Source organism: Cydia pomonella, chromosome 18 (assembly GCF_033807575.1).
Source record: "Cydia pomonella isolate Wapato2018A chromosome 18, ilCydPomo1, whole genome shotgun sequence".
In the NCBI taxonomy this organism is placed as follows: Eukaryota; Metazoa; Arthropoda; class Insecta; order Lepidoptera; family Tortricidae; genus Cydia; species Cydia pomonella.
In genome coordinates, this window is record NC_084720.1 from 10,571,318 (window position 1) to 10,597,441 (window position 26,124).

The 26,124-nt window shown below is 39.1% G+C and overlaps 2 protein-coding genes across 6 annotated transcripts in view; one reads left to right on the forward strand and one right to left on the reverse strand.

The window, feature by feature from the left end:
- Nucleotides 1-178: 178 nt before the first annotated feature.
- On the forward strand, nt 179-1,596 carry LOC133527407 (lysM and putative peptidoglycan-binding domain-containing protein 3). The gene is made up of 3 exons (XM_061864409.1): nt 179-364; nt 441-618; nt 859-1,596. Exons 1-3 carry the CDS (start codon nt 354-356, stop codon nt 1,453-1,455), a joined length of 786 nt encoding a protein of 261 aa, XP_061720393.1. The 5' UTR covers nt 179-353; the 3' UTR covers nt 1,456-1,596.
- A 4,334-nt stretch (nt 1,597-5,930) lies between these two features.
- LOC133527703 (heterogeneous nuclear ribonucleoprotein K) overlaps nt 5,931-26,124 on the reverse strand; it is a 74,492-nt gene continuing 54,298 nt past the window's right edge. For all 5 annotated transcript variants that reach the window (XM_061864833.1, XM_061864835.1, XM_061864836.1 and 2 more), the window contains 8 exons: nt 20,019-20,075; nt 19,204-19,247; nt 18,647-18,722; nt 18,223-18,345; nt 8,357-8,485; nt 7,776-8,267; nt 7,514-7,683; nt 5,931-6,268 (listed from right to left, as the gene is read on the reverse strand). In XM_061864833.1, the coding sequence (XP_061720817.1) occupies nt 6,220-6,268; nt 7,514-7,683; nt 7,776-8,267; nt 8,357-8,485; nt 18,223-18,345; nt 18,647-18,722; nt 19,204-19,247; nt 20,019-20,075 (1,140 nt within the window). In that variant the 3' untranslated portion in view covers nt 5,931-6,219. The remainder of the gene's footprint in view (nt 6,269-7,513; nt 7,684-7,775; nt 8,268-8,356; nt 8,486-18,222; nt 18,346-18,646; nt 18,723-19,203; nt 19,248-20,018; nt 20,076-26,124) is intronic.

A 26,124-nucleotide genomic window follows, 5' to 3' on the forward strand; every position in this document is an offset into this window, starting at 1 on the left:
TTTTGATTCTATAATATTCATCATAATGATTTATGATAAACAATTTGCTAGTCAATTAGCCGCTTATAAATAAATTAAAACCTATTATTATATTATTTATAAGTAATCCGGAAAATCGCGGAATCCAGATGTTATGGCAGGGTATAGAGTGGTAATGTTTATGGTCTACTCAGATGTCAAATACAGAAAAATTCCAAATTGTCAAAAAATCCCACTGAGTTTCTTTGATCAACAAAGAGTGAACAGCTGTTTTGTTTCATTAATCATTTTATGTTCTTAAAATAATTGAGAATTTAAGGTAGTTTTACGTTTATTTAGGTCATGTTAGTTGTTAGTGGTAGAGTAGTTAAAAAATGAAACAACGGTAAGTGTAGAGGTGTCGAAATAGCTAATGAAACCTGTTTTGTGTTTACGTGTTATTCACACAAGTTGTTTATCAGGACGCGCCTCATGCACGGGGATGAGTTTACTGGATATAACATGAGTGTGAAGAAGGACGACTGCCAAGATTCTTCTGAAATTCCCCTACACAAGATGAAGTCGCAAGATCATTTTATTGAGGCACAGGTTCAAGATGGTGACACGTTACAAGCTATTGCGTTACGATTCCATTGTTCTGTAAGTAGAAATGATTTCTAGGGTTTATAATTTTTCAAACATATTATGTTTATATTGTCATTATCATGTTTTTAACTTTGTTAAAGGACTAGGTACTTACATATATAAACTCAAAATGCATACATGAAATAATCCGTCATTTATTATATTTTTTCAGTCTTATATATTATCAGCATTTAGATATTATCTTTACACACAGATGTTTTTAATAAATTTAATATTGTTTATTATCTTTTGCAGATTGCAGAATTAAAGAGAATCAACCACATTCATAAAGATAATGAAATATATGCAAGAAGGACTGTTAAGGTTCCAGTTACTCCCTACTCAGTACTCACAGAAATTATGTCACCACCTTTGGATGCTGTACCATCAACATCTAAAACTATGCCAGGAGGACAGTCCGTAATAGATAATCACAATGAGCTTCTTCCGCCTGGTAGTCAAAATATAGATAAAGAAATAAATGGAAACAATGACTTTGCTATAGATTGCAATGCCATAGTAATGAATAGTACTCTAGCCCCAGCGGTCAACCCGTACACAGATGTAGAGCCAACTGAACCAATCACAGAGGACACCCAATTATTGCCCAATAAACCATGTGAATCTGTAGAAACAGTGGTTGTGAAAGAACTGACATCACATGGTGCAGATTTTGGTTTGAAGTGGTATCACCTACTTTGCTGTGTGCTGATATTAGGAGTTGTGATACCATTAGTTTATGTATTCTTTTATCTAGATAAACATGACATTGTGGAGATTGTGGAATCAAGTACAAAAGCTACACTAAAAAATTCAAGTGATGATGACCTGCCACCTGGACATAGTCAATGACCAACATGTTTTGTATACTTGATCTGATCAAAAGCTTTAAGTTTTGGTGGTATTTTATAGCAATTTTATAAGATTGCCTTATATTAAGAATAGACAGAACAGGTGTGATTCTTGAAATAAATATCATATTTTCTATTCCAATCTTGTTTTAATACATTATTTGTGACATTATCTATGAAAAGGGACCTTATTGTCGATGGCACTTATGCCGCACTGCGTAGCGCGGCGTTGTGTATAATATGGGAGCATTGTTGATAATGGCGTAAGCGCCACCGACAATAAGGTCCCTTTTCATAGATAATGTCACATTTGTTTGCCCGAGAATATAAAAATATAAAACTGTATTCTTAACCATTAGCCATATCATGTGAAGGGAACTTTAGCATTTTACCAAAGTTGAAATTTTTTTTACAGTACATATGGTGCTACTTTACCGCACTAGTGTGAAAATTAGCATAGTTACTGTGTTGTGTCGAACATTTAAAGGGCCATTATGTACTGTAAAACGTTGTACGATACATGTGCGAATAGGTAATTCGCAACTAGTGTAGATTTAAAGCACTCCCTTAGGTCGTGTTTTAATTTATCGCTACTCGTTTCGAATTCCCTATTTTTCGCACTCGTAATGTACTATATTATGCCTATCATTTCGGCTTTCAAGGCATTGTAAAACTTGTTCAGTATGATCTACACAATAATTGTGCAGAATATTGAGAAGAGTTAAAAAAAATAACCTGTAAGTAAAGCAATTGCTTTTGCCGGTGGCTCTACTTTTTAGGTGTATAAATAAATAAATAGCCAATTATTTCTGGGTAACAAAACAGTAAATTATTTGTACTTAATCTAAGATAATTCTTTATTACTAAAAAAGTTACTCCAGAGCTCACATTCATTCACTCAGCTATTAGTATTGTATTTCTTCACTTCCTGTTATATATTCAACTATTTATTAATCTTTTTTGTTTAGATAGTTACATTTGTAATAAACTGGAGAATTCTGGTTTCTAATTCCCATGGCGACTGCTATCCTGCTTGGGGATTGGTTCTTGATTGTTCTATGTTACTTGTTTATCGTTTATATCTTGTTCGTCTTCCGGGAATTGGTGTGTGCTAGTTGTTATATGTATTTTCTGATTGTGTTTGTTTTGGAACGGCTTGTGAACTTGAGTGTGTTAGTTTTGTTTATTTTCATTGGGCCTATTTGGCCTTCTCTATCTCGGTTTAGGTACGTGTTTTCTCGTGTTTTGTAGGAAGGGAACGGTCCCTTTTATCGTGACCTTTTTCTTTATTATCTTATAAGTTTATCATATCGCGTGAATGCCAGATTGCAAATTCATCATGCCAAGGTTTATCATTCGTTGGGGGACTGGTGTGTAACGGCGTAGAAGAAAGGATTTATCTTCTAGTGTCCGAAGGTGAGAGTCAGAATGGCGGGTGTACCTAAATAAAATTAAATGAAAACCACACCATATTTTTGTACCTAATTTGTACTATTTAAAATTTTTTTTACCTCACGGTACTTAAAGTAATCACCAAAAAACAGTACACCCGCCATCCTGACAGATGGCGGGTGTACTTTATTCCTCTTCCCCTCGGACCCCGTAACAGAACGGACGCTTTGAGAACTGTATTTATTAATTTTACTTATAAAAAATTAAAATTCTCCAGTGCAAAATAGAACCAGACGGACCCTAATAGTGAGTGGCACATTCTTGACTTAATGTATTCGCCTCTTTGTCACCATTGCCACGCCGAATTACTATAAAAAAAAAGAGACGAAACTATTTCTGTGATGCGCAGGAGCGAGGGGTCTCACTAGACTGGACAGTAAGAAAATTTATATGAATTCGTTGAAAGCGACCAGCTCACATAGACCCAGGTATCTCAGTAAACTGGACGGTAAGAAATTTTGTATGAAATCATCGATAGATACCAATTAACTTAAACCCCTGATAAGAATTAAGAACTGCCTAGCTCAAGGCATACTGGTTATATTATATCGATAAGTCAGAAACCTAAGTACTCTGAACCTCTGTACCTTCACATTTTTAAGCGATCCTGGTACCTCTGTGGTACCTCTACTCCTCGACTCATTGCTCCTCTACATGATGGCCCAGCGTAGGCCAGTCCTAGGGACGCATTTATGCGTTAGAGGGAGCAAGTGATATTGCTATCTCATTTCACCGCATAGCTGCGTCCCTTGGACTGGCCTACGCTGGGCCATCGTGTAGAGGAGCCCTTACACAACCGCACAAAATGTCACCACTAAGGCTACGTACGCACTAAGCGGCTAGCCGCGTGCGGACAGCCGCATGACGGTTAAGAATGTATGAAACTGCAACCATAAATACTGAACGCACTAAGCGTTCCGCCGCAACCGCACGCGGCTGGCCGCATAAAATGGTTTATATCATGCAAAAATATCAAAGTCAAACATTGAACATTTTTGGCAGTTAGAAACAAAGATATTTTACATTTCAAATATCTTAAAAGATGTGCTGATATTTAGTGAAACGGAAAAATACTCTTGCCCGGGCCCGACATTGGGCGAAGTGTGGATGTAATTGGCCCTATAAATAACACGGTTTGGGTTTAGATTTCCGCAACGCCATCTATTGAACGGGAGTTACTTTGGAGAGAGGTTTTAATTCCATCACTCCACAAGACTCCATCTATCTATTTTATTCGATGCTTATACTTGCTTAGACAAATATTAACATCATTGTTAGTAGATAATTGCCTAAGATACAATACAACAATCACCAAATATTATGAAATAAAAGTACAATGGGAGAATATCCTCATTGCCATACCCCCCACACAAAATAAAATATTATTATACTACGGTTTGGTAAATGTTGCGTGCCATCATTACTCGGTAATCGGTTGTAAAATGGTACAATGTCAAACAGCTTCAACATAAAATAAGCTTTAAAACCAGCTAATAAAGTTTATTTTAGCCTGCCACGGATACATTTGTAGTTTTTACAAGTAGTGCCAGGCCACGGTGACCCATACCCTGAGCCATGTCATTAACTTTAAAATATACATATTTTTGGTATCTTTGAAATATGGATTTTTCTGTATGCTTGCAATGCGTATGTATCTAGAATTTCAGTATATTTACTATATTGCACAGATAGCAAATCAAAATTGAATATTCTAGGCTCTATATACACCGTGTTTTTTTTTTCCGTTAATGGAGAAAGTTACTTAATTTAAGCTAAAATCGGTGCATCCCTGAGCTTAAATTAAGTAACTTTCTCAAAGACACCGGTATTCTAATTAACTCCATTTCGGAGACAATCAATATTTAATTTTTATCGTATAAGGCCCTTACGAGCGTGTACACTTGTAGAAATGGTTGTTAACTTACTGGATACGTACGTTATTACGTCAAATTACGTTTCGTTTATGTGTCACATGTGAGTCACTGGAACTGTTTGAGCATGACCCATAAGCTGAGTCGCTGGCCCTGAATGGGTTAAGCAGTGTCTATAATTGGAATTTGTAAATATTATCATTATTTTAATCTCACTATGTAAATATATACTACAAATCTTGACCTGTAAAACAACGATTTTAACAAAAAACAAATCAATCGATCAATATACAAAAATTCCTCCAAAAGTTGAATTATTGTTACCCTCTGGTAACGGGGGTTACGATTCATTCTTTTTTTCCGTTTCAATATTAACAAGGCAGTTGAAACGGTCACCACTAACTAATATTGTATTATCATATTAACATAATAGTGTGTGACAAATACCTATTCAAAGTTTTTTTTTTAATATTTTGTTTTGTGTGAGGGGAAGGCAAGGGAAATGGGTCAAATTGAACTTCTGAGATTTGACCCATAAAACAACAACAAACAGCATGTTAAATATGTAAAAAATAAAAATGACCATTCCTACGAACGACTTTTTTTTTGATAGTCACAGAAATAAGTAATTGTTCAACTGGCCGGCTTCATAAGCGGGGGTTTATTTACCGTGCGCCCCAGGCCAGAGACCAGAGTCATACGTTTTAGCTAAAAACGGTTTGTATAACCCGGCGGTATTGTGTACGCTCGACGGGTCTTGGCCATGAATGGGTTTATATTATAACTAGTGATATAATAGCGATAATGACTTCCTATATACTTACTTTACTCTTTGACAATTACGCTGACATTTAGTGAAAATAGTATTTCTTGTTCATTTAATCTTAAGTTTCTTGGCGTTCGAATGTCTCTCTCTGCTACCTATTTAAAAAAAAAAACAACCTAGTTGTGGTACTACTACAGTTCACTATGGCTCTGAACTTGTAGTGCGTGTTGGTTGTCACCTGACGATTTAGTCATAGTATAGTTCATAATAATATAATGTGGTCGGAAAGAATAATGAATTGACTCAAATGTACGTAAATTATGCCTAGCCAGATCTCTCCCTTCGTGCTGGTATAAGTTGCAAGATTGGAACAATTAAAACTAAAAGTTGCAAAATAAACTTTATTAATTCTAGTTCTATTTACTTAAAAATACAATCGATGTAACAAATTCCCATCAAATTATTGACACGATCTTAGTAAAATTTATTATATATATAAATTACGATAAATGCATTCCTCTTACATTAATCATTATATATTGTAATTCACTCTGTAAATACATTACTGACAAGTGTCACGCGAGCCTCACGGCCTTATATTGTACATTGATGGTGTTGAGGTGGATCTGTAAAGCTTTAATAGTTGCTCTTCTTACGGACGAGAAGAAGACTGCAATCAGAAGTTGCCTCGGCCGCCGCCCAGGCTCGGGTTGCTTTCGTGAACACTGCCAAACAGAAAACAGAACATTAACAACTAATATAAAATATCATAATATTCATAAACAAATACATATAGACACACATACATATAGTTAACCCTCTGTACCGCTTAGTTAGATTATATGAGACCAAAGTAAAAGATGACTATGTACGACATACATAAAACTTGTTAACATGTTGTCGACGCCGCTTGGCGCCTTTAAGTAGATACATTAATTTATAGATCTGTCGGCATACGAAGCTAAAATGTTCGAAACACATTCGTCTAGAAAATTTCTCACTTGTGCCACAGCATACGCATACTTCCTTCGACATTTTTTCACCGGGCACTTTGCACGTAGCCAATCATTTTTAGTGGGAATAGTTTCATTAAGTTTCCTTTCTGATGTACGGCGGTTAAAAAGGTTACCAATAAAGTAAGGTACACAAGTGAATGAAAAAGAGTATTACACACGTTAGTAGAATGAAAGGCAAGTGACAGCATGAAGAAGTTCTTGGTCCGAAGATAGCACCGGTACTTTGTAGGCAGACTGGTGATTTTTTGTTACTGAATCAAACAACAAAATCACTAGTCTTCCATACAACGCACGGCAGACGACTCCCGTTAGTTGACACACCTAAAACATTGTTATCACCACAGTCATGTTAGCACAAGTGTAGAGGTTGTTAAGATGGTTGCAAATGAGGATGACAAGTTTATGAATGATACGATGATAATGAGGTATTAGCTACAAATATAAACTACTGATATGAGAGGTTTTACCACACATATACCTAATGAAATGAGTGTGATAAAATCACTCCTAACCAAGTTACTATACTTGTCTTATGATCATACGACATACGATCCCATATACAATATTAATGAGAGAAAAATACTAAAATAGAATATTGTTGTCAAGATCCCATCGAAGAAACATGTGGAACACTACTCCAACAAATACTTTTCGTCTTTTTTACCTGTATTGAAACGACAACGACGTCTCAGTCGAGGCCGATTAGGAAAGGCTACTTTATCTTAGACTTGTTTGGTGCCAACTCAGGGAACTCTTCAAACATTCTAGTACCAAAACAATGCTGTGTTAGTAATGACATGGATATCAGATTGAGGAAATTAGTGCGGCCGACTGTCACACTCCTGATATTCTAATCTAATATGACAGTCAAAAGTCCAACCTATCAAAGAGTGCCTATAAACCAAAATATCATTGTATTTAGGTGCAAATATAAAAACGGAGGTGTAGTATTACCTCTGCTGCAACAGATACTGCGCGGTCTGTATGCGCGCCGGCGTGCCCGTGATGGTGATGATGCGGTCGTTGGAGCCGGGCAGCGGCTCCGCGATCTCGATGCCGGCGCCCGAGTCCGCGCGGATCTTGCGGATGCGCGACCCCGCCTTGCCGATTATCGCGCCGGCCAACTGTCAACGACACCCTTGTTACTTGTATACCGTACACATGTCACATGATACTGTCTTAAATATAATACAATCGGTACGACTATTATACTCACGTCTTTGGGAATGGTGACTTGAGTGGTGGTCTCCTGTTGGTTGCTGTCGCCACCGAAGTTGCCGCCGCCGCCACCACCGAAGTTGCCGCCGCCGCCACCACCGCCGCCGCCGCCACTGCGACCGCCAAAGTTGCCGCCGCCACCACCAAAGTTTCCGCCGGCGAAGTTGCCGCCGCGAGGCGGTCCGTTGAAGTTGCCCCTGGGGCCCGGGCCTCCGGGTCCGCCGGGGCCGGAGAAGTCGTTGAAGCCGCCGCGAGGCCCGGGTGGGCCGCCGCGGCCCAGGGGCGGGCCCCCGCGCGGCGGCGGCGGGCCGCGGCCGCTGGGGCCCAGGGGGGGCATGCCGCGCGGCGGGGGGCCGCCGCGGGGCGGGCCTCGGCCGGGGCCGCCGCGTGGGCCCCCACCCTGGCCGTTGCCGAAGCCACCGTATTCGTCAGCGTAATAGTCATCGTAGTTGTGGGGGTCATAATTTTGGATGGCTCCTTTGATGGGCACCTGCAAAGGAATGCGTCGATGTAGAATGGGTACGGGAACATTGATAGCATCATATTACACGACAGGATAGACATGTCATATTTGGTTACCTCTCGCACGAGGTCGAGCACCTCGCGCACGGCGGCGGCGACAGCCTCGGGCCCGCCGACCAGCTGCACCACGCGCTCCGAGCTCTGCGGCGCCGGGTTCGAGAATATTTTCAGACGAGCACCAGTTTTCTGCAAACGAAATTTATTCATTCAAACAACGATCCGCTCGTCCCCAATGCTTTTGTTAAATACCATGACAAAAGACACCAGACTTATTTGCAAGATAATAAAATGCGTGTACCGTGGGGTAAAAAAATCGCTTTCATTCACATGGAATTTCTTTGTACAATGTTTGCCATATCTTGTGAGGGATGGTGCAGGTAGTCTATATTTAATTCAAATGAAATGTCGGGTCGAAGATCGAATACAATGGTCCATTGATGGATATCGTGAGAAAATATAAAGGATAAATAAAAAAAGTTACTTCCTTTGTGACTTAGATCAAAAAACTACAATGAAACTTTCCTATTGTAAAGCCATCCATATTATCGTAATAAGTTCATATACAAAGTTAATTTAAGTAAGTAAGTAGGTCGTATTTCATCAACAATTGTATTAAAAAAATGATCCATAAACCTAATTACGGCGCAGCCCCAAACGTATTATTACAGAAGAGAAACATATTTCCTTTTATGAGGTGAGAACACGCCACCTTCCCTGGAGAGGGCGGATGCGTTACCGAATTGACCGCTGTTGGTGTCGTCAGTGCGGTCGGTGGTGACCGTCGCCTGACAGCGGGCGCGCGCAGGCGCCACGCCATCGACCCGCGCACGTGCCCCGCACGCACAAACAACACCCGTACACCGACCACATAATCTCTTATTTGCAATCACTGATTTTAGATGCACATTTGACACATTTCCCGTATTTGTAGTTCGAGTTTTCATTGTCTTTAAACTGTTGGATGTCACTCGGTAATCCAGAAGAAGTAAAAGTTTCACTTGAATTAAATTCAGATTTTAAATTAAGGAGCTGCATTAAAAAAAAGTTAACTCAACTGATTCACGATTATAAAACTGCATAGGGTTGAGCATTGCCCGCGAACGACCCTTCCCGTCGGGTGGTGGCACAGTGAGTGAGCCGGGCGGCGGCGGCGACGGGCCCCGCCGTGCAACACCTGTCCCCCTCCCCCGCGGGAGCAGTGTCCCCTCGCCGCGCTGCACTTGTGGGGCTCCGGGACTCCGGCACGCGCCACGCCTACGCCACGTAACCAAGGAACTTTGCCATTTGTCATAAACTTGCGATTGGCCCTCGAAGGGAACTCCTAATAAAATTATATCGGAAACAAGGGGAATTGGGTTTCTTTTCTTGAATAATTTACAGGGTTAGTAAAGTAGGTGCAAATATTGTACCATATTCAAACATAAATAATATGAACGTCTGAAGTACAAAAACATAAGTTCAAAAGGAAAGTAACTTCCTTTGTTTGATAAAACCACATGCTGAAAGGCTGTCCTTCTCATACATCGAACGCAGGCGAGCTATCGCCCTTATTTAACGAACAAGTATAAGATTGATCTTCGACTACGTGTTGTTACGGATTTCGAAGTTACAGGGCTTTGCTAGAGTAGAAAACTGAGTAAATACAGCGGAAAATAAACTAAATAAGATAGTACATAATAGGATAAAAAAAAATTGGTAACTTCAAATATGCAAAGGCAACGCATCGATGATCGATAATCGTAGATTACTTACCCACTGAACGGAGCATATGCCACGACTCGTGATTTATTTATTACCACAAGTTGGAGCTGTCATCTAGGGATTGCAGAATCGGTACTTAAAAAGTACCGGGATTTTGGGTACCAGCCAAAAATGGAACCGGTATTTTGGGTACTTTCAGAACTGCCTTAAAAATTAAGTTTTTACCTCAAACTTCACTCAAAAAAGCAAACAAAGACGAATATTTTTTCTCTCATCATTAATTCAAGATAGTAAATAACATGGTGAAGGTACAAACACTTCTTTTTCACACAATCATTGTGCCATCCCATGCGGCAACAACCCATGGTGGTGCCTTTGCCATGTTTAGCAGTACATTGAAAATGTGATCGTGCATTCACGGATGCTTTTACATATTGCGTGTGTGTGTACATTAAAAATATCACCAGATAGGTATCGAGGAATAAACTTGTGGTATATTTTAACGTGTGAGATAGGTACACCAGAAGGGTGCGGCACACGGTGTACAACACTACACCGTGACGGTGTGTGGCGACTGTGAGTCTAAGCATGCGGAGCCTAAGCAAGGTAGTCCATCTATAATGTATCGGATGGAAGCCTTACCGATCGGAGCCGGAAGGGGGTCGCGTGCGCGTAATTGCCGGTGTCACCGCAGCCCGGTAATGAGTTAGTAATTACCAACTACATAAATGACATACGCTGTGGCTTCTAAGTATATTTAAATATATTTTTAAATTTATTCGACCTGTGTCGCGTCTTTCATAAATAGATAGTTAATTATGGACTGCTATTTAATTGTAAATTTAAAATAATAGATCGCTAAAATCCACTTACAATTTATCTGGTGTATCTTACAGTTATAAGGGTTTTGGTAACTCTGCATCTCTGCAGCTGACTGCATCATTAGATATCCGGCTCTCTACTCTACTATTCCACTGGTTTCACAACCGTGCTAATGGTCGAATTAAATTGAAGTGCTCGAGGTACACGAATTTAATTTTCTTTTTGTGTTTTACGTCGTTTTATATAAATCAATGGTTTATAAAATGGGTAATTTGAACGCCGCATGTTTCCTTCAACATCGTTTACATATCGCTCAATAATTTACTATCGTGGGTATTGTCAACTATTATTTATTTACCGAATACAGGGTTTTTTGCTCCACCCATTTCCCTATAGGGGAGGATGTGGGGGTCACAAAAAACCATTTCCCGGCGTAACCCGAGCCGGCGCGGACGCAGCCGCGTGCTTCCGATTCGAAGGGAAACAGATCGAAACCTCGGGTGACACTTCAAGCACGACCAGACGACCACAATACCAAGGCTGAGAGGGACCAGTATAAGTGTGTTCTGTATTTCTGCATAGTTATTACTATTCTCGGGGTCAAGTTTAACTGGATTGCGCACAGAACTCGCGCTCGAGCTGCTAATGGGAATACATTGTAGATTCACACGTGATACTCTCAACTGATATTCAAAAAGTTTCGTAAAAATCGTTGGGCCGCTACTCTACTGTAACGGAACTAAATATCTCGTCCACAAATAAAAAAAAATAAAAATCGACATCCGAGGGTTGACACCGACATCCGAGGCAGAACAATTTTGCTACCGCTAACATCAACCACTCGGCTACGCAAAATATAATGACACAACAAATCGCGCAATATAACACATGCACGAAATAAGCTAGAATTCAACAGGATTACCTACTCCGCCTACTCGTAATAATATTTTGTTACTGTTATAAACTCACCACATCCAAAGCTCGCATATTCTGCCAGTCTGCTAAAGCGGCGGAAACCGTTGTAACTTTCCTCTGTAAAGTTACGAACGTACTGTGGTACTAGACGGTTGCTCAAATTAAAGTTAACTTTTGTAAGTGCTCCCGAGCACGTTAATCGACCGAGAAGCACTCCCGACTCACGTTTCTCGATGGCAAGGATTAATGATACGGTACCTGCCCTTTTGCCAAATCTTGTTTGTAAGTCGGGAATCTTTTGTTTGAAATCTACTGAGATAAATTTTGCGCCGCGGCGAATAGACTGCCATAAAATGTTCAAAGAAAAGGACAGATATATTAAAAAAATTGTCAGCTGAGTACCTAAGGTTAACTAACTCTTTCTAGAGTTTAACTTACGTCCAGGAACGAAGGGGAACACGAGTATCACAATACAATATCAACTAAACGTTGGTCACGTTTGCACACATTAGGTTGTGCTCTAGCGTGATGTCTTTTTAGGGTTCCGTAGCCAAATGGCAAACAACAGAACCCTTATGGATTCGCCTGTCTGTCTGTCTGTCTGTCTGACCGTCCGTATCACACAGCCGGCCGTAAGAACTATACTGTTGAAACTTGGTAAGTAGATGTATTCTGGGAACCGCATTATGATTTTCACACAAAAATAGAAAAAAAAAACAATAAATTTTGGGGGTTCCCCATACTTAGAACTGAAAGTCAAAAATTTATTTTTCATTAAACCCGTACGTGTGTGGTATCTATGGATAGGTCTTCAAAAATGATATTGAGGTTTCTATTTTTTTTTTCTAAACTGAATAGTTTGCGCGTGACACTTCCAAAGTGGTAAAATGTGTGCCCCCCCCCCCCCTTGTAACTCCTAAAATAACAGGATGATAATAGTAAAAAAATGTACCATGCAAACTTCCACCGAAAATTGGTTTGAACGAGATCTAGTAAGTAGTTTTTTTTAATACGTCATAAATGGTACGGAACCCTTCATGGGCGAGTCCGACTCGCACTTGGCCGCTTTTTTATACTTTATGACTAGTAGGAATATGATATTAGGTTAAGACTGCTCTTTTACTATTGAGAGCTTGCGTTGGTCATGATGGCTTGAGCTTTAATGTTAGACCAGGACCAGCAAGTAGCGCAATTCTAGTTGGGAAATCTGAGCAGTTAATACATTTCATTATTTACTAAGTTATCTGATCTTAACAGATTAAACATTAAAGGTACTAATTCCTGGCGTAATAAAAATAATTGTACCTTAGCGTTTTTTCTTAAAAATGAGATCGATAACTTGAAAAATTATAACGCCTGCAAAATTGTAATAGCAAGCAAAATATAAAATGAGTAAAACTTGGAAACCACAAATAAAATGAATCATATTATAATTGAATGTGAAGGTACAAAAAAGGTACAAAAATTTGGCTTTTATAGAATTTATCAATAACCAAGGGAACATAGCGTAATAAAGTACACCCGCCATTCTGACTGTCAGGATGGCGGGTGTACTGTTTTTTGATGATAACTTTATGTACCGTGAGGTACATTTTTTTTTAACGGAGGTAAAAATTAGGTACAAAAATTTGGTATGGTTGTCATTTAATTTTATTTAGGTACACCCGCCATTCTGACTCTCACGGACCATCAGCTTCGTAGGCAGGGTCACTACCCACTAGGCCAAACCGGTCGTCTTAACGTATGTACTTGGAGGATAGCATCTGTGGGTCACCTGCGTGAGTACCTGGCTGGGTAATCGCGCTAGGGGTAGCATATGTCGTGTACGACGTCGCGCTTTGTGCAAGGCGTGGGTATGGGTATACCATGGGCCCCAGGTGCGCGCGTTTTTGTGCGGCCTTCCGGCGGCTGCGCGCGCACCTGCCAGCGCAGCTGCCGCCGCCAGCACGCGCCCGCGCCGTCGAAACTAACCCATCGTATGAAACACCTACTCTAGAATATCTATTATAATAAGTTGCTACTCAATAGTGTAGTCTCCAATTCGAAGATCATCCTCTCTCTGTATCTATGTAGGTTCAATTTCACCGGCCAACTATTGAATAACACAAACTGGTTCACTGACTACATTTGTCATTGAAACCTATTAGCGAAATTGTTCTACATATATTTTAAGGCAGACTAATGCAGATACGTCGGATACACTGAGCGGCAGGGTATAAAGTTTTCAATTAGTGGTGGGAAAGCTTTTTCACGACTGCTTTCTATGGTTACAAAATTTGTTTTGTCGTTTAGAACCATATAATCTTTTAATACCTACGTACAACGTATTAGAAACAATTATGTATTAAGTCGAAGCGTGCAAGCAAGTCTGTTGAACTAATTTATAGAATTTTGCTTTCTAACAAGGGATAAATTCTTAAGTATAAGAAAGCGAAGAGAACAGCTGATCGGGACAAAAAGATATAAAAACTCGCTGCCTACTTCCCTAAATGATACGTGAACGTTTTTTATTTCGTTCAGGTAAGAAGATCGTGTCTTTAAGAAATAATTTAAACCAAAGTACCAAGTACCAACGTTAAAACAATGTCATAGTCATAGCTCAAATGTTCGTAACATTGCCGGGAAACAAAATAAATTATTAAGTTACGGGACCGTAGAGCTGTAGATTGCTATGTTACCAGAACACACGATAGACGTTTTAAAACTTTTGCAAGGGACAAGGGTCGAACCGATATGCATAGCGAGGATATAGTTATAGTAGGTATGTACCTATACCGAACAGTAAAACTTGTTTGTTCCTCGTAAACTACGAGTAGGTACGTTTATTGTTTGAATGAGTCAGTCTGACAAGCAATTTCTTAGAGTGCCTAACAAACAATCATAAAAACTAAAATGTTAAAGAGAGTCATTTACGAGCACATTTGGATTAAGGCTTTACGCAGGAAATTATAAAAACTTTTTACAAAAAAAAGGTACCATAGTTAATTAATAGAATCAGGCGTTACTTTGCGGAAATCCATGCTAATTAAAACAAGAAATATTACTTTGCTTATCCGCGAGAAAATTACGTGTTAGTCAATCAGTGCTAACCCGTTATACTTACTTGCGTATTTTGTCAGTTGTCGGGTGTCAGACCGTCAACATCTCCAGCATCTCCTGAGGATGCCTCGTAGAGAGGCGAAACACGTGTCGAGTTTTGTACTTTTGGTGGTGGGTTGTTATATTTATTTGCGTATTTATTTTTGCGGTGGGAGGGTGGGAACATTAATTGCATGTAAAAATACGCAAGTAAGTATAACGGGTTAGCACTGATTGACTGACACGTAATTTTCTCGCGGATAAGCAAAGTAATATTTCTTGTTTTAATTAGCATGGATTTCCGCTGACAGTTTTGTCAGTTGTCGGGTGTCAGACCGTCAACATCTCCAGCATCTCCTGAGGATGCCTCGTAGAGAGGCGAAACACGTGTCGAGTTTTGTACTTTTGGTGGTGGGTTGTTATATTTATTTGCGTATTTATTTTTGCGGTGGGAGGGTGGGAACATTAATTGCATGTAAAAATACGCAAGTAAGTATAACGGGTTAGCACTGATTGACTGACACGTAATTTTCTCGCGGATAAGCAAAGTAATATTTCTTGTTTTAATTAGCATGGATTTCCGCTGACAGTTTTGTCAGTTGTCGGGTGTCAGACCGTCAACATCTCCAGCATCTCCTGAGGATGCCTCGTAGAGAGGCGAAACACGTGTCGAGTTTTGTACTTTTGGTGGTGAGTTGTTATATTTATTTGCGTATTTATTTTTGCGGTGGGAGGGTGGGAACATTAATTGCATGTAAAAATACGCAAGTAAGTATAACGGGTTAGCACTGATTGACTAACACGTAATTTTCTCGCGGATAAGCAAAGTAATATTTCTTGTTTTAATTAGGTACCATAGTTCAAAAAGTATAAAATGAAATATTATCTTTTTAGGGTTCCGTAGCCAAATGGCAAAAAACGGAACCCTTATAGATTCTGTGCGTCTGTCTGTCCGTTTATGTCACAGCCACTTTTTTCCGAAACTATTAGAGCTATACTGTTCAAACTTGATAAGTAGATGTATTCTATGAACCGCATTAAGATTTTCACACAAAAATAGGAAAAAAAACAATACATTTTGGGGGTTCCCCATACTTAGAACTGAAACTCAAAAAATCTTTTTTCGTCAAACCCACGTGTGGGGTATCTATGGATAGGTCTTCAAAATGATATTGAGGTTTCTAATATCTTTTTTTTCTAAACTGAATAGTTTGCGCGAGAGACACTTCCAAAGTGGTAAAATGTGTGTGTCCCCGCCTGTAACTTCTAAAATAACAGAATGATAAAACTAAAAAAATATATGATCTACATTACCATGCAAACTTCCACCGAAAATTGGTTTGAACGAGATCTAGTAAATAGTTATTTTTAATACGTCATAAAATTAAAAAAAAAAATTTTTTTCATCAAATCCATACGTATGGGGCATCTATGGATAGGTCTTCGAAAATGATATTGAGGTTTCTAATATCATTTTTTTCTAAACTGAATAGTTTGCGCGAGAGACACTTCCCAAGTGGTAAAATGTGTGTCCCCCCCCCGCCTGTAACTTCTAAAATAACAGAATGATAAAACTAAAAAAAATATATGATATATGCAAACTTCCACCGAAAATTGGTTTGAACGAGATCTAGTAAGTAGTTTTTTTTAATACGTTATGAATGGTATGGAACCCTTCATGGGCGAGTCCGACTCGCACTTGGCCGTTTTTTTTTAAGTATATACGTTACCAATTCATATGTTTGAAGTCGGTGCCAAGACAAATTTTGAAGTGTATCATGACTGGTGCGATTCGATAAGGATGCGGTTGTACATGTGTGCGTTGGATTGTCTTACACGACGGCAATGAACATTACTCTCTGTAGGTACCTTTTGACACATGGTCGAACCTTGATGCAGCCCGTACCATGGATGTCGGTACATATACTATAAATCCTATGCGTTTATTACCGTCGTGTTTTTTTTGATAGCAATTCTTACTTATTTTCGTACTGTGAGTTTTAGACATAAAGCTGGTTTTTTTACCTGTTTTGCTACTATTTGGCTTGGCACCAACTTCTCAATCGATTTCGAAACGACATATCAATTGGTAACGTATATGCTATACTTAAAAAGGATAATATTCTATTTTATCCTTTTTAAGTCGGTTTTCGTTTTTTGTAAAGTTTTTATTTTTACATTTTAAGTATTAAGAGCTTATGACTTTTATGAGTAGAGTAGTATGAATGTAAAACATACCTGTGTTAACACTGAATTAGTAAACGATAAATGTGGCTTTCTATTAGAGAAGGGTCCTTATGATTCATGTGCAATAAGGACGTTTCTATAAGTAATTTTGTTGGAATTGCAGATAATAAAGACTTTATTACACTCGAAGCATAATCTGTGATGGAAAGCCATTAATATTCAGGATTTTCCTCAAGTCCGTCTAAGTTACCATTCCTGTCAGTACATTAAATCCATCCTCCATCCAGGCTCCTGATCCCTTAACTCCTAACCGTTATCCCTCAACTTTCAGCCCGTGCGACTCCGACCCATCAACTCACCGCCCAGTCAACCCCAAGTCTCCCAAACCTGGACTCATCAAGCCCCAACCTAAAACCCCGCAACACCTTGCACCCTCTGCCTATATGCCTCACTCCTACTCCTCACCTCTCAGTCTCTTCAGTCAACAAAAAAATAAATACTCAAATCGGACCCCGGGTCGAGACCCCGAGGAGTACACGATGAATATGCTACATTTAAAAAAACGATTTATTACAACGGGTCACATAACCGAAGATTGTTTTCAATATGTTTTAATCTATTTTAAAATATAGGTACTTCTGTTTAAAATTTTGGTCGTGACGTCACATCCCTCGGCTAGGTACTTTATTCAGCACTAGCTATTTTATTTAACTGCTGGTTAAATCATAATAGTGTAATGAATGAAATGTTTTCGTGATTTTTTATTTATCGAGCTAAATTCAACCTAGTAAGATTTTGGTTGGAGTTTGCCCTTGCTAATCTAGTTTCCATTTATTTTATTTATTTTATTTTATAAAAACGACTAATTATCAGTATAATAACTACAATTTTGCGATAGCCCCCTCTTAAAATAAAAGGTTTACTTCATTGTCTGGTATTGACGTAAATTAAAACTAACATAAGCAATATCTTTTAAAAACATCCGTCCAATAAATAGATAAAAGCTCGAGATCCATCGCGGCAGCTGCACTCGCATCTGCTCCATCCCGGGCACCACGTGGGCCAAATATCGACATACTAAAAACATTCCGAAATAACTGTACCCAACTCCTCAGCACATTATTATAAGACTCTTTGCATCTGCTCGCTAGTCGCGCTCCTATCAATTATGTAGGCGCCGCTAAATAGATCATTTACTTTGAGGTTAAATGCGATCTTACCTCTCGTAACTCCTTTATCTTGGCGCCTGCTTTGCCGATCACGCAACCAGCTCGACTCTGGTGGATCAGTAGACGGACGTCGAGCTCTTCATCGCCGTTTCCTCCCTTATGCGGTCCACCAGCCTGTTATAACAAAGCAATTTATGTTATAGATTCAATGGCATTATGCGACCTTCAACAAGGAGGAGTTTTGGCCGAAGGGTGTCAATTTTCGGTGGTTCCGAGGCCGGCTCCGACACTGCGGGGTTGAGTACTGCATCGCAACCATAATTAATTTGTAGTGTCTAGTTTAAAAATATATTGTTATAATATGTAAGTAGTATGTTAGTTTTAAGGTATTTATTTACGGGCCACTAGTTGCCTGAAATAAAGATTTTCATTTCATTTCATTATAGAAACCAGACACATCGCAAATGAGACTTACATCAGCCAAATTGGGAAGGATATCTTTCACAATATCCAAAATCGTCTCCACTTCCGGTGCTGCTATGGAGAGTACCCTGAAAAAAGGTCATGGTTAAAAATTTGTTGCAGTTGAGTATACATCACAACACAATATCAAACAACGTATCAAATCAACGGTCAGGGAGGTCTGTTTGCCGGGTGGGATTTGCACGGGAAGCATGATGGCGATGAAGTACTGATGGCGAACAACGCGCAGGGAATTAGAACGGTCGGAGCGGTCCTGTGCGGAGAGAAATACCAAGTGATGGGATACAGTCCTAGGGAACGCTTGTAGAATAACTAGTGTTGCGGGAGAACGTCGCTCGACAGAGCCGGGGTCGTTCTGTGTGAGAGTGCATCGTCCTGCGGAGTGTAATGATAGGGACGGGTGGTCGAGACGGGATGAAGCACCTAGCGCCGGGTGATAGCGGCCAAAACACGATCCGACACCTGACTGTTGACGAGCGGAGCGCAAGCCCCGCTCTTCTCGGGAATTTATGAACTTTGTTGAGAGTAGATGTTGACGTTATAGTTTACCGTTCGGGGCCGGGGCAATCTGGGACTGTTATAGAGGCTTTGTACTGCGTGGCGGGGCGGCGGGTGCGGGGCAGCGGCGTCCGGCGGGGCGGGACCGGCAACCAAGACTCGCTGTAGCGGCGCACCGACCGTCTCGGGGCGCCCGGGCGCGTCCGGGCGCCGGGAGTCGGCCGGTGCGCCGCCAACACGCCAAGTAGGCGTGACGGGGACGCTAAAACCTGCAACTGGCTGCCGGGGGGTTATTCTGTCTACAGCCTACGGACAAGCCGCTGGCGCGGTATCCGGTGGCCGTGAGGACCACCGGCATGCGCTCTTGTTTTTATTAATCTCAGGCAATTTATTACGCTCTACTCAAGACGGGTGATGTTAGCATTCGAAGCGAATTTAGAGAAGTAAAAATGCGAACATCACCGAAAAGTTTGGGAGACATGGGTCTGGTGTTTTTCTTTTAGTGTTTCTACTAGACGGATCTTAACACAATAGTTGTATGTTATATTGTTTTAGGGTTTATGTTATCCGACCTGTAGTAAAAAAGGTTAGTAGTTACAATAACATCTTACTTACAATATATCACCTAGGGTACAGAAATGGATGAAAATAACATTACAATAAATGTTCATACCCTTTTTTCTACTAGCTGTTCGTACAATAAAATCAATTAGTCAAATCATAAAATAAATAATATATGGCTGATTAAAATGTAGAAACGATTACATCCGTATACTTATGTAAAAGTTACAAGTGCAAACTAATTTGGGTAATAGTAAGTACTTTATGTCACTATGGATTACTGTCGATTAATTCTAAATACTGACCTGGCTTCTCAATTTTGATATGTTGGTGCCTCCTTTGCCGATGATAGAGCCAGCCACCTGACATAAAATTGTAATTTAATGACAGGGTAACTACTAACTATCAGTAAGCCATTACGAGGGCTGTCTTTTAAGTTCTGTCGTTTGCAAACCTCCCGCGATTTTATGAAAAAAACTAGTATCATCGTAAAATATTTGAATTTAGAACTCGAAAACAAAAGAATGACTCGAGATCGGCCGAATCGTTTCAGTACAGCGTCGGTTCAAAGTTGACAAGTCAGTTGTGTAAATGGAAATTTCGAAGGAAAATTTACTAAACTTCAAAAGAGGTTTAACGTGTCTGCAGTGCTTTGAAGAGTTGACTACTGTGCTATGGTAAGCACCATGCCTCCGCACTGTGGAACGTTGGTGTTTAGAATTTCAACGTGGTTGCTTTAGTTTTAGTGATAGGCATCGTGAAGGTAGACCAAAAACAGCCGTGACTCAGGAGAACATTGATGCTGTACGGCAACTGATCGTCGAAGATCGCCATGCGACATACCGTGTGATAGAAGCTTCATTGGGCATTTCAAGGACCAGTGTTCAAAATATTTTGCTTGATCACAAAATTGATCTCACGCTGGATACCACATTTAGTCAGTGAAAACCAAAAAACGGCTCGCGTTAGATGGTGTCGCAAAACTCTACGAAAATTCAACCGAGGAAATTCTAAACACGTTTACGACATTATCAGTGGTGACGAGTCTTGGATATATGCCTACGATCCGGATTCTAAACAGCAGTCGACTGTTTGGGTGTTCCAAGTTGAGCCAAAACCGACTAAATTAATACGCTCACGGAGCACTTCGAAAAAAATGGTCGCCACGTTTGTAGCGAAAAGTGGTCTCGTTGCCACCGCCGTGCTAGAGGATCGTAAAACGGTCAATGCTGACTGGTATACCAATGTTTATTTACTAGAAGTACCTGAAAATCTTAATCTCTGCCTGGCGGTCAGACAATTGAGTTTTTTTAAAAAAAGAGCAAAACGTCGAAAATCTGGAACACCCGCCGTACAGTCCAGACTTAAGCCCCAATGACTTCTTCACTTTTCCAAAAATCAAGCAACGACTTCGTGGTCAACGGTACCGAACACCTGAAGAAGCGGTTGAGGCATACAAAACGGCCATTTTGGAGACCCCAGCTTCGGACTTTAAGTGTTTCGAAAACTGGTTCGATCGAATGAAAAAGTGTATTACGTATCACGGTGATTACTTTAAAACACAATAAATACCAGTTAACACTTATGTTGTCTTTAGTTTTACCAAACGACAGAACTTAAAAGGCAGCCCTCGTATGTGGTGCATATATGTTATCTATGAAAAGGGACCTTATTGTCGATGGCGCTTCCGCCGTTATAAACGATGCTCCGATACAAATATAACGCTGCGCGTCGCAGTGCGGCGTAAGCGCCATCGGCAATAAGGTCCCTTTTCATAGATAATGCCACATATTAGTCCCTAATATCGTGTTCCCTGATAAATCTCTAAACGCCAGGAACACCTTACATCGTCGTGTGCTTTAATATTTTCAATACCAAGGCCGTCATGAACGCTTGTGTTATGACACTTATGACGTATGGTGTCATGCTTTTTTTGTTGGCTAGCTTGTGCCCAAATCTGCCCTGCTAAGCTAAAAATCAGTTTTTATTTAATGAAAACCACCTTCCAATAACTCCAATAACCGGACCTTAACAAAGATTCTGTTTGATATTCACACAATTCAAGTAAATTTTCATATTTTCAGAACGACTGTAACCAAATGGTTAACTTGAATTGTACGAATAAATAAATAGAATTCTTATTTTATCATTTTAGTATACGGTGTCCAGTTATTGGAAGGTGGCGGTTGTTGTTGTAAAACAATTTTGATAAAATATCAGATATCTATACTGATACATGAGTACGATACCAGGCTTTCATACGATACGATAGACCGACGGATGAACACTAACGAATGTAATGTAATAAAATGTTTGTCCGATGTCGTCGACGAATTACTTTTGCAGTAGGTAAGGGACCTCAGATCATAGAAAGTACTAGATGGCTGACGGAGGCGTGGCGCGTGTCGCCGCGACATGGCCACATCGTGGCCATACCGGCCCGCCGTAAGACAGTAGCAAATTAGGAAAAACTATAAGGATCATGGAGTTACATAGTACATTTTTTTTCAAGTATTAGTCAATAAAACCACACATTTTAACAAATAAATCCAGTGACATATGATTTTTCTGAGTCAGACCATGTTGTCATACAATCGCGTGGCAATTTGTCTATGCATTCTACATTGACGCTTTGGCATGGAAAACTATTTGTAGTGTCCTTAGCAACGGCGCAATGCATTAAACCGCTAACGATATTCACAGGGACATTATTGTTTCTTGGTACGACCGCCAACCGCTCCCTTCATTGACGCCGCGAAGTAGAGTGGTGCTCGTGCATATAATTGATCTTTGAGCGTTATCGATAAAAATGTTTGGATATACTGTATACACACATTAAAAATAATTACTTTCATACGAAAGTAATTATTTTTCAAGTAAAATTTTACAATTATTTTATATGCACCTAATGTTTAATTTAATACTTATTAATTTGGATTAAAAATCGAAAAGGTAAGCCAAAAAATAAACTGATTTAATTAAGTACAATTGTACAAATGTACAAATGTTTTATTTCAGAAATAAAATAATAACAGTATTACATTTATGCTGGCCCCCACACTAGGCATAGCCTGTCCTGTGGTGGATAATACGGTTTACAAGTAAAAAAAAAACAATACTACAATTGAAAATAATAATATACAATTATTTAGAGTAAAAAATTTAAAAAGAAACGGTGGTGAATGGAATTTACAGTGAGTCAAAAAAGAAATATGTTCATGATTGCAATTTTTTTCAGTTTCCCGAAAATCCCAGTATTAACGAAAAATGGATAGATGCTACAGGAAGAGGGCCCTAACTGGTTTACGAGCGAGAAAAGTGTTATTGGTTCGGATCATTTTCAAGAAAAATGTTTCCAGTTACAGTTAGAATATAAATATGTTTAAAATAATAGTATATTGTATACTTAGTCGATCCAAAAGTTCTATCAGAAAGATTTTTACTGATAATTATAATTACTCTTTCCTTATTATTCGTACATATGATATAAAAGCTTATTTAATGGTGCATTATACTTACTATATAACATGCTGAAATTGCTTTCAATTGGTGACGAAATATGCTATAATAAACTGAAACTTTTTTTTAATGAAGCGCTCGCGTCTAACGACAATCCCAAAGTAAACAATTTAAACAAACATTACATCAACTAATGACTAAAATGTAAACCAATTTGATTAGTTAAGCATAAACAAGCTTTCGCATCATGGTACATGTTTTTTTTTTAATTATAAGCTTTGTGTTACATTTTATCAGTAAAAACCTTTGTGAGAGAACTTATGGCTCAACTAATATACCTTACACGTACCTAAAAATTCTTAGCTCGTAATAAGGTCAAAAATTTAAAGGAATATAAATTAAGTCTATGGCAATTATTACTTAAAACAAAAATGTCTAAACTATAAGGTCATTTTCAGAACATGTAAAATATCGATAGCTCTATCGAATTGTCCTCACTCTAGTGCCGCCGCTCTAGGCTCCTACACCGCGCGGTTTGGCCAATCACAGCGCGTGAGTTGGTTGTCTGGCCACGCCTTTAATGATGTGGTGGGGGACAGTTGGAGACAGCGAGACTCGTTGAAATTATGCTTCGTTATAAATCTCCTTACTTCTTATATCTATGTAAGGGACGAAACAATATTTGGTATACTTTGGAGGGGTATATACCTCATAGATCCATTCCATACACGGCTTTATCCATTTTAAAAACGATAAATAGATAGTAACTTTATTATGTATTTCTCTTTGTTTTAAATTGTGATTTTTACCTATTCTTCCGTAGAATTGGTAAAATTACAACATTTTTAGGGATCCGTATCCAAAGGGTAAAACGGAGGACAGCGGAGTCTTAGTTAGTAATAGGGTCCATTACTAACTAAGACTCCGCTGTCCGTCCGTCCGTCCGTCACCAGGCTGTATCTCATGAACCTTGATAGCTAGACAGTTGAAATTTTCTCAGATGATGTATTTCCGTTGCCGCTATAACAACAAATATTAAAAAAGCGGCCAATTGCGAGTCCGACTCGCCCATGAAGGGTTCCGTACCATTTATGACGTATTAAAAAAAACTACTTACTAGATCTCGTTCAAACCAATTTTCGGTGGAAGTTTGCATGGTAACGTATATCATATATTTTTTTTAGATTTTTCATTCTGTTATTTTAGAAGTTACGGGGGGGGGGGGGGGGGGGCACACATTTTACCACTTTGGAAGTGTCTCTCGCGCATACTATTCAGTTTAGAAAAAAATCATATTAGAAACCTAAATATCATTTTTGAAGATCTATTCCATAGATACCCCCCCACACGTATGGGTTTAATGAAAAAAAAAAAAAAAAAAATTTATTTTATGACGTATTAAAAAAAACCTACTTGCTAGATCTTGTTCAAACCAATTTTCGGTGGAAGTTTGCATGGTAATGTACATCATATATTTTTTTTAGGTTTATCATTTTCTTATTTTAGAAGTTATAGGGGACACACACACACATTTTACCACTTTGGAAGTGTCTTTCGCAACTATTCAATTTAGAAAAAAAAATATATTAGAAACCTCAATATCAAATCTGACCTGAACCTGAAAATCTTAATGCGGTTCATAGAATACATCTACTTACCAAGTTTGAACAGTATAGCTCGTATAGTTTCGGAAAAAAGTGGCTGTGACATAAACGGACAGACAGACGGACATGACGACTCTATAAGGGTTCCGTTTTTTGCCATTTGGCTACGGAACCCTAAAAAGTACGGAACCCTCGGTGGGCGAGTCCGACTCGCATTTGTTTTTATTCTTTTGTATTTTTTGTAGTTATATTTATATTAATATAATATTGCAGTGTGCAGTGTTCTGTACCCCTAGTGTAAATAAATTCGATTTCCAAACGTGACGTACGCACTTGTTTAGTGTACGCACGCCTTTAGTCTCATTTTGTATTGGATTTCGAAAGAGCGCGCCAAGCGGGACGTTTTGGAAACTCAAAATCCTATACAAAATGAGACTTAACGCAAACGCGTTCGTCACGTTATGATGTCGATCAAAGTTACACTAGGGGTACTGTACCCCTAGTGTAAATAAATTCGATTTCTAAACGTGACGTACGCGTTTGCGTTTAGTCTCATTTTGTATTGGATTTAGAAAGAGCGCGCCAAGCGGGACGTTTTGAAAACTCAAAATCCTATACAAAATGAGACTTAACGCAAACGCGTTCGTCACGTTATGATGTCGATCAAATTTACACTAGGGGTACAGAAAACAAAATTCTTCCAAATCATATGTAAAATTTCAGGTGTTATAAAAATGAAATGTTGTCAATTAAGCAGAATGGTAGGCTTTGTGGAATAACTGTCTTGATCTGAGCCTAGCTCTTCCTTATCAATATAGAATAGAGCAGTTTATGTTGTAGTTGCCACAATGCACACTATTTAAGAGGATACGGAGCCGAGATTTAAATATTTTAATTAAATATATCCGTCTCGCTGACGGAAGCGGGCACGTAAAACTGGTGCGAAAAATCCTGCGTAAAAATCTCAAAAAACGATGTTTCATACTCGACTGTTTCCTCCTCCAAAACTTAACCAAATGAAACAACATTTTGAGATCTAAATGGTAATTAAATTATCTTTGTTGAACTGTTTTGCTTTTTAGGCTAATTGATGTCTCTTTTGAATACCATGCTAGTTTGCTTGTCTTTGCGGCCTAATAAATTAGGCCGTTTTTGCGAATATTTGAAGTGCACTAGGGCCTTAAGAAACAAAATATCAAAAAAAGCAAAATAGTCCGACACAGATGTTAATAATAATAATCTGAGTTAAAAAAAATCATTGCTCTTGCTTCAAAAACCACGGAGGAAACAGTCGAGTACTCTTGTATGGAGAAATTACCACTCCTGTTGCCTCTTAAGCAAAGTACAC